Genomic DNA, 14,038 nt, shown 5'->3' with positions numbered 1-14,038 from the left:
TATGCATTCAGAAATTTTTACAGGCATTCTTTCACTAGCAATGTCAGAAAGGAAGCATCATAATCTTGGCACTACATAATATATACGGTAATCATCTTGATATTAATACAGTGGCATCGTGCATATAGTACCCCAATTTAAAAAAAGAATACATTGATTATCAGCTGTCTTTCTTTTTCACCATCAGGTATTCCTTAGTATTCAGATCAGGCCTCACTACAATTATGTAGCATTTGGGAAGGAAGATACAACCCAGGAGCCCAGCACTGGAGGCCAAGATGGAGAAGATCTGCACGGCTACCATGTATTTTCCCTTTGTGCTCAGATATGTGGGCACAAAGGACACCCAAACACTGCAAAAGACCAGCATGCTGAAGGTGATGAACTTGGCTTCATTGAAACCCCCAGGCAGCTTCCTGGCTAGGAAGGCCACAGTGAAAGAAATGGCTGCCAGGAAGCCCATGTAGCCAAGGGCACAGTAAAACATGGTGAGAGACCCTTCATTGCATTGTAAGATGATTTGATCAAACTGAGAATGCATGTCAAGTTCTGGGAAAGGAGGAGAGATTCCCATCCATACCATGCACAAGCCAAGCTGACCAGCGGAACAGAAAAGGACAGTGGCGTATGTCAATTTCTTCCCCATCCATTTCCTCACCTGGTTCCCTGGTTTTGTGGCCATGAAGGCCAACACCACCGTGATCGTTTTGGCCAGCACTGAAGAAACGGCAACTGAGAAGATGATGCTGAAGGCGGTTTGTCTGAGAAGGCAGGTCACCTGGTGAGGCTGGCCAAGGAAGAGGAAGGAGGACAGGAAGGAGAGCAGGAGGGAGACAAGGAGAATGTAGGAGAGAGTCCGGTTGTTGGCTTTGACTAGAGGAGTTTGTCGATATTCAATGAAGATTCCAAGGACAAAAACTGTTATTACAGACATGAACAGTGCAAAGAAAGTCAAAACTATCCCAAGAGGCTCTTTATAGGCCAGGAAGACTTCAGCTTTGGGCACGCATTGATCTTGATTCGTGCTGGAGCATAGATGTTCAGGACAATTTTCACAATGCTCTGCATCTGAAAGAATCACAAAGAATTTGTTGGAAGAGGAGAGAGGTGCAACAACTTTGCACAATCACCCTGCACCTGAAGGAGGCGACACTGCTAGTTAACTAGCTGGAGGGGTTTCTTATCTTGTTTTTTCTTTTTCAATAAGTCTGCTTTAGTATGCAGGTTACTATTCTCAAACGGACTTCAAGGCCCATAACCTCAGAGGGTGTTTGGTACTCTGCATGGGCAAAAGTGGTGGTGGTGGTGGTGGTGATGCGGCAGGAGCCCTCTGGAAGTATCCAGAGAAACAGGCTATAACTGTAGCTTCTTTTGGGTCGTGTGTCTTTATAGCCTTATAGCCTCAAACATAGGTGTCACTAGGGGGTGTGAGGTGCAGGACTTCCTGGGTGATACCTACTGTGGGGGTGTCAACACAGGAAAAGCCCATGCCACCCAGGTTCACTGGTCTTGTTCCAAGCATAGCTCTCAAGAACATGAAGCAGCTTGGAATGGCCAATGTCAACTGAGGCCAAGCAAAGGCAGCACTCCTCAGGGAGGAGTGTCACCCTTGGCCATCTTCAGCCATTGGCCTTGGCTGTTGCCCATTCAGCTTGGCCTTGGCTATCTTCAGCCATTCTGAGCTGCTTCCTGTTCACAAAGCACACATAAATGACTCGACTGAGTGGCTCTGAGCTCAGCCACTCCGAGCTTAGCTGCTACAGAACTCAGAATGTAGCAAAGAAGCAAGATGGCTGGGCATTTTACAGCTATTTGTAAAAATGGGTATCATTTCCTTCAGGGCCACCTACCTTCCTGAGTGGAAATTGTCCCTTTTGTGCATGGAAGACAGTCATAACAGCAAATTTGCTTTCCTTCTGGGACCACCTTGTGGAATCCAGGTTGGCAGGACTCAGTGCATACAGAACAAGGCCTTGTCTACAGATAAACAAGAAAACAGTTTTTATTTTTTTTAATAGGAGTTTGTTCTTTGTTCAAGCAAATGGATGATAGAAAATTATGGCCCTGAAAGCGATTAAGCCAGTTGTTATCAAACTTTTTTGACTGGTGGCTCCCTTGACCTACTGGACCATTGACTGCAGCTCCCCCTTAGGTTTACAGTCCTACTCACTGTGTAGGGTAGTGGGTTTTTCACAAGAATTCCACAGCTCCCTTGGCTGTTTTCCACGGCTTCCTGGGGAGCCATGGCTCACAGTTTGGGAACCACTAGATTAAGCAATCATCCCCTTAAACAGGGGTGCTCACACTTTTTTGGCTCGAGAGCTACTTTGAAACCCAGCAAGGCCTGGAGATCTACCAGAGTGTGGGGGAGGGAAGATCTCTATATAGACATCACAATAAGACCAGTGCAAAACCCCTTGCACACAGAACCAACAGATGGAAGTTGGGGGGGGGGGCAGATCTCCATACATACCAGTGCAAAAACAGGGGAAAGGTAAGTCAGCCCCAGTAGAGTCAAGGGGGCTTCATCCCAGGGATGCATGGACAGGGGAGCAGCTTGAGAATGGCTGCTCTGCCTGTCTACTCAGGAGTCAGCCCCAGCAGTGTCAAGGGGGCTTCATCCCAGGGATGCATGGACAGGGGAGCAACTTGAGAGCGGCTGCTCTGCCTGTCTACTCAGGAGTCAGCCCCAGCAGTGTCAAGGGGGCTTCATCCCAGGGATGCATGGACAGGGGAGCAGCTTGAGAATGACTGCTCTGCCTGTCTACTCAGGAGTCAGCCCCAACAGAGTCAAGGGGGCTTCATCCCAGGGATGCATGGACAGGGGAGCAGCTTGAGAGCGGCTGCTCTGCCTGTCTACTCAGGAGTCAGCCCCAGAAGTGTCAAGGGGGCTTTATCCCAGGGATGCATGGACAGGGGAGCAGTTGGGAGCGGCTGCTCTGCCTGTCTACTCAGGAGTCAGCCCCAGTAGTGCAGCCCAAGAGCAGCCCCGGCTCTAACAAGGCGCCTTCCCCCCTTCTCAGACCAGCCTCGCCTCTGCTCTCTGCCTCCACAAAAGGGGTCCAGGCAGAGGGCAGTCCTGCCGCAGAGCGCCCCCGCATTACAAGAGCAGCCCCCGACGCAGGGACTGCGGCTGAGGCTCTAACAAGGCGCCCCCGGGGAGGGCTGCACAGAGGCCACGGCCGCTCACCTCGCTCCTCGCCTCAGCAGCGCTGCCTCTCCCGCGCTTCTCAGACCAGCCTCGCCTCTTCCGGGCTCTCTGCCTCAACAAAATGGCCGCGCTCCAGAACAGAGCCGCAGCAGAGGGCTGAAAGAGCATATTAACAGTTTGGAGAGACAGGGCTCTGCGATCGACTCCTTTTGCATCGCGATCGACATATTGAGCAGCCCTGCCCTTAAACAATGGAGAAAATAAACCTAATACACCTGATACTTTGCAATCCCTCCTTGAACCCATGACAGGATAACCTCACCTTTTTTATGGCCTCTGTTAATGTGTTTTTAATGTTTTTATCTGTGTTAAATCATGCTTTTTAAAATTGTTTTTACATGTTGTAAGCTGCCCTGGGTCCCTTTCAGGGAGAAGGGCGGGATACAAATAAAGTTTATTATTTATTATTATTTTCCATCTTACACGTCTTCCTCGATATTCTTTTTTATTTCTTCTAAAATAAGATCATTCTGATACCTTTGCCACTTATCTCATGATATCAATGAGCATGTTCGTTTTACACAGAGTGAGAAGACAGCTCTAAAGGCTCAATTTAGATATTGACACAAGGGAGACAAGAGAAGAGGGAAGTGGGATTGAGGCAGCAGGGGTAGTACACTTAATGCTTCTAATCTAACCATAATCTTTGCACCATATATCTGGTGCAAAGTTTTTCCCTTTCTCTCCAAGGCAGCTTTCCTTTTGTTGCATTTTGATTGTGATCCTATTGGCTAGGACCTGTTTGTAGGGTTGACATCAGCTAGCAGGGGTCTCTCAGCCAAAACCTTGTGTTTTGACTCCATCCTGCAGTTTGCTTCCTCCCATGATTCCTGGTTAGTTTTTCAGGTGCTGGGTACAATTGCAGGGAGAGAAGCAGAACAGTAACCAAACTGCTTGTACCTTTTCCACTGCATCTATGGATACCATTGCTCCACACCAACTGACCTTGATAAGCTTAATGGAGAGAAACTCTTAGCTATTATACTAGATCATCTTGTAAAAGAGGAATCCATTTCTCACCTGGTTAAACCAACTGGGCCACAAAATCACCTCTTCATGAATGGTCAGCTCTAGGCTTGAGGGAGCCTGGGTTTCTAGCCTCCCAACTTTAACTCTTACAGCTGATTCGTTGGGAAAGGTGACCAAATTCACCAGGTCATAGTCAGTTACCAGCTCCCCATCTTCATCAAAATAAATCTCATCCAGCATAGTACTGTTAAAACGAACATTTCGCAGAAAATGGTGAAGCTAAAGAGGGAGATAAACTGGGTAAATGAAATGGGTATATCTCTTTCTTGTCCTCCTGACCTCCAGTCATGTTGTTTCTCTGGCAGGAACCCTTGTGACATGGCACTGGCCAATCTTGCCCTGTGAGAGAAAGGTGGGGAAAGAAAGGTGATGGAAAGCATCCATCAGTCATGTGAGAGAAAGGTGAGGAAAGCAAAGCCCTCTGGCTTGGATTCGCAAAGGCAAACTCAAGTGCTCCCTGGCCTGTGGGAGTCTGGGCAGTCCAGCTGCCTTGATCCTTCAGGGTTGATCATGAAAAACTTGAGCTGCCTTCAGATGGATCATGACTTGGAGTCAGAATGGTCTCGCCCAGTAAATTGGGGACTATATGGTCTCTTACCATTTCCCCTGGTAGATGCCCACATGTGAGGGAAGGGATTTTAGTATGTCCCTGCTGCAGGTGATTTGAAATAATAAGTAATAAAGAGACCCAATTTAAATCCAAGCCTTTTTCTAACATGTTTTATTGGGGGGGGGGGGGCGCCAAGGGCAAGGAATGCAGCCCTTGAGACTAGAATCTAGCACCACAAAACTGAACTATTTATTTCTTTATCCAAACATTACACACTGCCTTTCTGCCTCCAAGGATGTCCCTAGGGCAGCTTCCAACATTTTGCAAGCATAAAATTATAAAAATATAAAAGTAAATCCCACCAATCCATCTAAATAACACCAATAGTTAAGGTAAATTAAGGAAAAACTATAGTAGGGTGAAAGTAACTGGCTCTCTAATCAAAAAAACTTTTATCAAACAATAAACCACAAGTGAGGGAGCCAAAAAGACCTCCAAGGGAATGAGCTCCAGAGACTTTGGACCACGACCAAAAAGGCCCTGTCATACACTGTGAGAGTAGTTTTCATAAGAACCCCTGAGGCTCCGTATTTTTCGGGCTGGAAGGAGGCGTTCTATGAAAGACTAGAACGATTCAATTGTAAAAATCCCTACGGGGGTTTAGAACAGCCTGCCTATGTAAACCGCCTTGGATTAAAGTCTGAGGAGAAATCTGACGACCAAAGAAAGGCAGTATATATAAATAAATAGTATAAATAGTTTGCCCACATGGCCACCCTCTGCCTGGCCTGATAGCCTGGACTGATGCGAACAGATACATTCTACCAGGGCTTTTCCCCATTTAGCTGTGCGTCCAAATAGGGGAGAAGCAACCATGCTAAACACTAGGTACTACTGCTCTGGGCCACCCTACAGTCCCAGAGGGTCCCCCCTTTCCTCCTCCTCCTTCTTTAGCATTTGTCCCGTGTGGTGGCAGGGTCCACTATATGAGTCCCCCCTTTCCTTGACACATGGTTTCTCTTGACATATTAACAGTTGTCTCATGCCACATTTTGAGACACCAAAATGAAAAGAATGCCTGGATAAAATATGGAAATCAGCCATAATGCCTATGTTAACGGGATATAGTACATTAATCTCAGGGGAAAAAGGGTTTATATTATAATATCAGACTTTGGAGGAAAAATGGCTGCTCCTATTGAATTTTATGTGTAAAATATACAGTATGGATGTAAACTCCTCTCCAGTACACCAGTGGGCATGCAGATCACCATGAGAGGAACACGGCTTCAGAGACAATGTCCTCAAAAAAAAAAAATGTTTGTGGGGCTTTGAGCTGGCCCAGCACCAGAGCTAGCCCAGCGCAAGCCCGCACTGCCGGTGGGAGGCTGGTAGTGGAGCTTGGCTCCACTGGATCCAGAGCCCCGTATCTAGGCTCAACACAACTCTGTGCCTGCTTGATAGTGGGCGCAGAATAGAATAGCCCACTGAGGGACTACTTTCCTTATGTGGGGGAAGGAGACAAAAGTCCCCTTCTCCCAAGGAGATGGCGGCTGCTGTCTAGGGCATGTTGGATGCTGTTGGCACCATTTTGGGGCAGCTCAGGATTGGGCTATGAGTCACTATGCACCCCTTTCAGACCTTGCTTACAGGTTGCGCCTGCAGACCTGTGGGCTCTACATCTTATTAGATCATCAGCTAAAGGGCCGCCACCCATCCCCAGTGTACTGCAAGCATATCCTGCAGCCCTGCCTTCTGCCACTGGAACCTCATCCAGCCTGTAAACCTCTGACAGCATGGCCATGCCCCCAGTGCTGGCTGAACTCATGAGAGGAGATGTGCATGATGGCGTAAGAGAGTTCATGTTGGCCTGCACTGGTGCAAGAGGAGTCTGTCAGGCTGCAGGATTGGAAGCAACTGTCAAGTGCACTGAAGATTTCTGTGCTGACTTGACAGGGAGGCAGGACTCCCTGCAGCCCCTTGATGAATCCAAGACCAGACACTGAATATTAATTTCTTCCAGAGTTTTTCTGTTACACAAGACTTTATTTAACATGTAGTGAGCACAATAACCACACATACTGAGCTATAAAATCTAAGAATGTGATTAATTGTAATGTTAAATGGACAATCAATGTAAAAAAGAAAAGTGCTTTAAAATCTTTCAAATGTTAGTTGGTGACAAAACGCTGCCATAGAAGAAACTGGGAAGTCTTTAGGCAGAATGAGGCAGCCATAGTCAAGCAGTCAGATGAAACCACAAACAGGACAGCAAGTAGAGGTGAGCTACTCAGCTCCCAGAATATATGTGAAAGAAAATGGGTGCTAGAAATGCAAGAAATTCTGTTAGAGATAATTGGGCAAAACACAGAGATAGCGGAAGTGCAAACCGGCAGCTGCAGTGTGTGGTGCTCAGAGCACAGGGAAGAACCCCCCCAAAAAGCAGGCAAGACCCAGGGAAGTACCAACACCAGAGTCTATTTACAGGCAGTATTTACAGGTAGAAGGCAGTTCCAGAAATCAGCAAGCAGAAGCAGTCCAGCAAACAGTCCAAGTAGTCAGGAAATCAGGTATCCATCCAGCAGAGATTCATGCAGCAACTCACTCCTACAACTCACCCAGTGGAGTGTGCTTGTTGGCCATTTATACTCCTGTCAGCCAATGGGAAAGGCCATGACCTCATCCCTGAGGAATGTCATTGCATCATCCTGGGTGGGGATTGCATCAGCTTTTCCCATCTCTCCTTGTTCTGTGCAATGACTCAGCACTTTGCCCTGATTGGTCCTTGCCCCATTGTCTGACAGGTATGCTTACATTTGCTTACACACAGCAGCAGTCTGGTGGGCCTGCCTTATCCAGCCACCAAATTTCCTTGCTGTATGGGGCACATACTGTAACATGTTCATTTCAGCTGTGGTGAGCCTTACCTGCCACGGCTGGATATTGTGAAGGTTCAGTTTCTCTTCTTCAGCTGTCACCATGCGCTTAGATATGGATGTGATCATGCCCTGGATAGCGTGAGCTACAATGTAGACAGCATTGTAAATACTGTAGCTCTCAGCAGACAAAACTTTTTCAAACCAAGCTAAGAGAAGACTCTTCAAAGTTTCCTTCCCAACGCATACATGCCATGTCTTACTAGATGAACTGTGACTGGAACTGAAGCAGTTAAATATTTCTGACCAAACAACAGAATATTCATCTTCAGCAAAGAAAAGGTTCTGTGATTTGGACCTCTTTTTAGTTTGTGTGATGAAGGACAAAGCACCACGGAAGAATTGGACATCCCAGTATACAAAAGAGGTGCTTAAGGTGAAGCCCCACAGAGCTGTGGTGAGCCAAACTTTCCCTAGAGGAGCACTGCTTTCCTCTTCAATTTTGACTAGTAGAAGAGGCAACACAATCATGGAATCTGAGTCCCCATAATAAATGAGCACATTGGCTTTCTTCTGTGTGAGTTGTTCAAGAAAAACGGAAACCTTTTCATGCCAGGCGTAAAGGCCAACAGCAAACACTTTTGGTAGTCTCTGCACGAATGCTACACAAATACCGCTCACGGAAAACAGTCCTTGCATAATTTTCACAAAGTTATCTCCACCATCATTGTCTGAGGCTGTAAGACCGACCCATGTCCATCTGAAATACAAGAGTAACTTAACTATCCCACTGAACTGAGGGGTTTCCTTTGGAGTCATCAAGTAGGAAGAAGGAAATGGAGACTGATCACTCAGAACCTGGTTGACAAAACTGTAAGTGAGCTAGAAAGAAAAGGAAGGGGCAATTAGTGACATTGAGAACCCAAAATGGTTTCTGTTTTAACCTATTATTATTATTATTATTATTATTATTATTATTATTATTATTATTATTATTATTATTATTAATGGAAAGCTGGCTTTAGATAAATAATATTTATGGGTGGAGCTTGAGGGCATATATGGTCTGCACAATCTTCAGTTCTCTAAATTTTACCCTTTTTGGTCTCACAACTAAACTTCTTTTTATTGAACATTTATTTAAATGTTCAGAGAGCAAGCTGTCTCAAGAAGAGGAAGAATTTATGGATTGAATTCAAGAATAATAGAATGAAAAAGAAGAAAGAAAAACAGAGGGGGGGAACTTAAGAAGAAAAAGAAGAAGTGGAAGAACCAGTAGGAAGACTAAGAGGGAACACCAATAAGATAGAGTACAAAGTAAACAATAAGAAGAAGGGCAAAATAGTTGAATAATAAATAGAATTTTTTTTAAAATATATTAAATTAAAATAGATGTAAATAAAAATTTGAAATATAAATATTGCGGAAATTAAGTGGTATTAAGATATAATATTTTATTAATTAGATTAAATTAAAGTGGATGAAAAGGGAATTTGGAATATAAGTATCGTGAAAATTAAAGTGGTTAATATATGAAATAAATTAGATGGAACTGCAATTTTGGAATATAAGTATTGTGGATAAGCGAAGTATAATATTATTGTAATTGGAGATATTTGTTTTTAGATGTGATATTAGAAATTAAGAATCAGATAAGAGATTGTATTTTAGAGGTTAGTTTAGTGGTAAGAAGAATCTATAAGTAAAAATTTGAAGCCTTTTTTGATTGGATAGTTATGGAAAATGATGTATAACATGTTATAAGAGATATTAAAGGAGGTAATACCATTGTAATCAGTGACTTCTTTTTTAGATGTCATATTAGAAATTAAGAATTAGATAAGAAAGATTTTATTTTAGAGACTAGTTCAGTGGTAAGAAGAGTGTATAAGTAAAAGTCTGAACTGTTTTTTTTTTATGATGGGATAGATAAGGTTAGAGGAAAAATATGGAATGTCAAAGTATTAACCAGTAGGGTTAAAGAATATGATAATTTTTCTATTGATTATTAATTTCGTTTGGATTAATGTTTGTTGTAATCGATGGCCACCACCCTCATGTGTAACCTATGTAGTCCTAGCCCTAAGTCTATCCAATTTTCCTTACCTGTATCTGTAATAAATAAATAAAGTATAAAAAAAAATAAACTTCTTTTTATTGCAATCAAATGTATCATCAACTAGACCAGTCTTTCTCAAACTGTGGATCGGGACCCACTAGCCAATTTCAGGTGGGTCCCCATTCATTTCAATATTTTATTTTTTAATATATTAGACTTGATGCTATCATGGTATGTAACTGCATTTGGGGAAATGTTACAGACCTGGACTTTTAACAAGCTACTATGGGCACAATCCTCACCAGGTCTACTCAGAAGTGTCCTGTTTTGTCCAATGGGGCTCAGGAAAGTGTGGTTAGGATTGCAGCCTCAGTATCATAACAATGATAGTAAATGGGACTTACTCCTGGGTAAGTCTGGGTAGGATTGAAGCCTAGGATTGTTAAAAATTTTCCTGCTTGATGATGTCACTTCCAGTCATGACATCACTTCTGGTGGGTCCTGACAGATTCTCACTCTAAAACGTGTGTCCCGGTGCTAAATGTGTGAGAACCACAGGACTAGATGATAACATGAAATTTTAAAAAGGAACTTAAGATAACTCTGTAAGAGTTTCCCCACCACATATTACCCCTCAGCTCGCTGACTGAGGAGAGGACATAAAACGATATTAATCCAACCATTTTTGTAAACTCGTGTTACTAGGAAGGCAAAGCTCTACAGCATCCAAACATCTCTCCACCTTGCGTTCTTTGAGCTGAGGTTGCCTCTTCAGTCCTTCAGGAAAGAAAGGGAGAGCACAACAAAGGGTTTTGTTGTGACAAAATGCCTTCTTTTCTCTCTAATCTTTCATCGTGCTCATGATGCAGTGAAGCAAAAACCAAGCAATGAGACATTTCTCAATGCCTTTCAAATTTAGAAATGTATGTTCACTAGTATATACCTTTTCTCAGTTAGATAACAGAAGAAAATGCCCAAATTGGGAAAAGCTATCCTCAATACCCTGTGATCCCCCCCCCCTCCACCAAGTATAACATCATGAAAAGATTGCAAACAGACAGGTCAAGTGTGCTTCCGGATATACTCAACATGATCTCAAAACTGTCATCCATACCTGGGGAACCTTGTAGATGCCTAACATGGTCGCCACCTGAAAAAAGTCTTCAAACTCCCCTCCTTGAATGACAGCCAACAGCTTTTCCTGCCTCCCACACTTGAAATTAGGAACCATTCTATGGTCAGTAGAGAGCAGATCTATGGTAGCCTCATAGGGTATCCTTGCACTTAAAGAATTTTCATAGACATTGTAACCAAGGGTAGTATTGGGTAAGAGCTGGGGATTTGCATTGATTTCCTCAGTGGCGAGCAATATGGCCAGGACATGCTGGTAGTTCCTCTCCAATAACCTGGAATGAAAATTATATGGAGTATCCACCAATTAAAATAACGCCCAAATCCTAATACAAGTATTAATAGCTGTGGCATTAGAACTCGAATGGTTTGACTTCTTGGATAACAGAGCTATCAATACTTCTACTCATGCCCTTTAAGAATGGAAGATGAGCACTGCTGAATCAAAAGTCCACCTTGTTCAACAGTCTGTGTTTCCAATAGCATCAAGCCCTCTTTATTCCCAGTATCTGGCACTCAAAAATACTATTTAACTATGCATTCATCTCTGTTTTGCTCTAGTGTCTCCAAAAGGGAGGGGCTCCTTGCACGGCGCATTTGGACGCCTGCAAAACTTAGTGCTTTGCACCCCCTCTAGCTACGCTACTACCTGCAGCTACACAGCCCCACCCCAAACCACACTGTCAATTTCTTACTCTCTTGTGCTGCCAGTCTCCTAGCCAAGTCCTTTGTTCTCTCAAGAATTTTCATTTTAAAAACCACTAAGGGCACCATCCTAACCAACTTTCCAGCACTGACACAGCTGTGCCAATGGGGCGTGTGTGTGCTGCATTCTGCAGTTGGGGGGCAGTCGTGGAGACCTCCTCAAGGTAAGGGAATGTTTGTTCCCTTACCTTGGAGCTGCATTGCCCTTATCTCGGTGCTGGAAAGTTGGGTAGGATTGTGCCCTAAGGTTTCTAGCCTACTTTTTGAGTGTATATTAACTGCTATTGACTCCATTCATTCAGGAATTTCTCCAAGACAATGAATGGACAATTCAAATTGTTGATCAAGGGATTTTCAAAATGGAATAGAATCATTTCATTCCCAGTTCATAACAGATGGTTGAAGGTCCAAGTCCAAGAAACTTCATGTTTACACTATCCCTTCGCCTCTATATGGAATAAAATAAAAATATGTAATTAATTCCCTTGATACTTTTTCCTTTGATATTTTCTTTTGTCTGTCTTAACTCTCCCAACTTTCAGTTTTAGTGGACATTCCCCGGTTCTGGTGTTAAGTGAGAGGGAAAAGAGCATCACTCTATCCACTCTATTCAATGCATAATTTTATATGTCTCAATCATGACCCCCACAGGCATATCTGATCACACTATACAATGATATGGAGGTATTATTACTTCACCTGCTGTACACTATATTTATCCACGTACTCTGTTATAGGATATTCTAAATTCATGTAAAATCAGAAAGTGTTTGGGGTGTGTGTTTGTTTTTGTTAACTGTCTACTATAAAGAATAATTATTGTCTGATATCAACTGTTCAGAATGAATGAACTGTTTGGTCACCAACTGCAGTGTGTGAAGTGGTAAACTGTATATAGCCAAAACGCATGCATTTTTAACTACCAGGGAATTCAATGGGATTTATGCTCAAGATGCATACATATGGTTTCATCCTTAGTCGTTATATACATTGACACACATGCATCTAGAATTAAGATACAACTAGTACCACTTCAGAGACGCAGCATGTAGGTACTGAAGGGAGGGTGATGAATGCTGCGCATTAGAGCATGTTAATGTGAACGGTCTGCTTTCTCTGTCACATGAAGGCTGCAATCCTATGACACTTTCCAGGGAGTAAGCGCCACTGAACAGAATGGTAGACAGAATGCCTAGGATGGTGCTGGAAGTCATTCAAACCTAACTAACTCAAGAGCATTAAAAATCATTGGTTGCCTTCTGAGAGGTAAAATGTCTTGAAGAATTCTACTAATGTGAAGGAAATGTGGGATAGAAATTCACCAGGCAGACAGGCAGGCAGGCAGGCAAATTTTGATTCAACAAGTATAACACTTACGGTTTGAAATCATGGATGGGATCTTTCTTGAATTTATGTTTCGGATACATGGCTGCCCTCAAAGGTATCACTCCACTAATGAGGTAATCGCCTGGTTTGTAATAATTATTTGGATACATTTGTATGTCTGCGAGATCTATGGTATCACTGATCAGGACCCCAAAGGGCAAATGAAGGACTAGCAGCAGCAGCAGAATCATTTTAGGCACAAGGAAACACTCTTTTTCCCCTGGCTTTACGAGAAGTTACAGCCTTAGCGGAGAAACCTGCCAGGAAAGGAGTGCAAATCACTTGTAAGGCTCACATTGTGTTTTGGTTTGTAAATGAAGAAAGATCTGATTTCAACTAGTGTAGATATTATCAAGCACCAGACTAACCACAGTCTGATCTAAATCCCACCCAAACCCTCATGAGGTCACTATTTATTTAGTACTTGCTCCTAATCTGATGCAAGATCAGCTGTGTTGGCTATCTGCGTTTTTGACTATGGATCTCCAGAGTGACCTCTGGGAACTCTGTATAGGCTTGTTAGGAAGAAAAAACAAATCACAACCATTTGGATAATTACAGGAGAAATAATCACTGATATTCCAAAGTCATTCCAAATAATAAACTCACTGATATTCCAAATAATCACTGGAGCCTGAACTTTGTTCACAGAACTTTGTTCTGTGCTCTCTCGGTGACCACGTGCAGCTCTGTAACAGGTCAAAACAAGTTTGCACCAGCCCACCCGCATTGTGGCATTCAGTGCAATGAGATAATGAGAGGAGAACTGACCTTTGATTAATCCTTAGTGGAAAAATTGTTCTGAGAAAAGTCAGGAGCATAATATTCATCAGTAGGGTGGACTCAGAGGGGAGCAGGGAGGGGAATGAGAGTCTCGGGACTTCTTTTACAGCAGGAGCAATGATGTCATCAGCAGGCGCTGCCTTTGAAACTTTTTCTCAAAGACTCTGAACCCAAAAGAACCATCACTCTCAGCAGGAGGCAAACTCAGAAGTGTGACTAGGGGCATATGTGGTTACATAGAACCATGGCACTTGTTTTGTGTGCATTTGTATTGATGTGCTCTTGCATTGGAATGCAGAAAACACACC

At 43.4% G+C, this 14,038-nt stretch overlaps 1 protein-coding gene across 1 annotated transcript; it reads right to left on the bottom strand.

Moving 5' to 3' along the window:
* Window positions 1-160: 160 nt before the first annotated feature.
* Window positions 161-13,138, bottom strand: LOC136639053 (vomeronasal type-2 receptor 26-like). The gene is made up of 6 exons (XM_066613080.1): window positions 12,939-13,138; window positions 10,840-11,131; window positions 7,718-8,548; window positions 4,232-4,459; window positions 1,851-1,977; window positions 161-1,068 (listed from the first exon to the last, which is right to left on the bottom strand). Exons 1-6 carry the CDS (start codon window positions 13,136-13,138, stop codon window positions 161-163), a joined length of 2,586 nt encoding a protein of 861 aa, XP_066469177.1.
* Between the last annotated feature and the right edge of the window lie 900 nt (window positions 13,139-14,038).

The sequence above is a fragment of the Tiliqua scincoides genome, chromosome 2 (genome assembly GCF_035046505.1).
Source record: "Tiliqua scincoides isolate rTilSci1 chromosome 2, rTilSci1.hap2, whole genome shotgun sequence".
Taxonomy (NCBI): Eukaryota; Metazoa; Chordata; class Lepidosauria; order Squamata; family Scincidae; genus Tiliqua; species Tiliqua scincoides.
The sequence above is the reverse complement of the archived record's forward strand: the minus strand, read 5'-3'. Positions and strand labels throughout refer to the sequence as shown.

Excerpts from the sequence above, each read along its gene's own strand:
- LOC136639053 (XM_066613080.1), bottom strand. The coding sequence starts at position 13,138 with ATGATTCTGCTGCTGCTGCTAGTCCTTCATTTGCCCTTTGGGGTCCTG. Across the intron at positions 11,132-12,938 it reads CCCATCCATGATTTCAAACC|GTTATTGGAGAGGAACTACC; the intron begins GTAAGTGTTATA and ends TTTTCATTCCAG. Across the intron at positions 4,460-7,717 it reads ACAATATCCAGCCGTGGCAG|CTTCACCATTTTCTGCGAAA; the intron begins GTAAGGCTCACC and ends CTCCCTCTTTAG.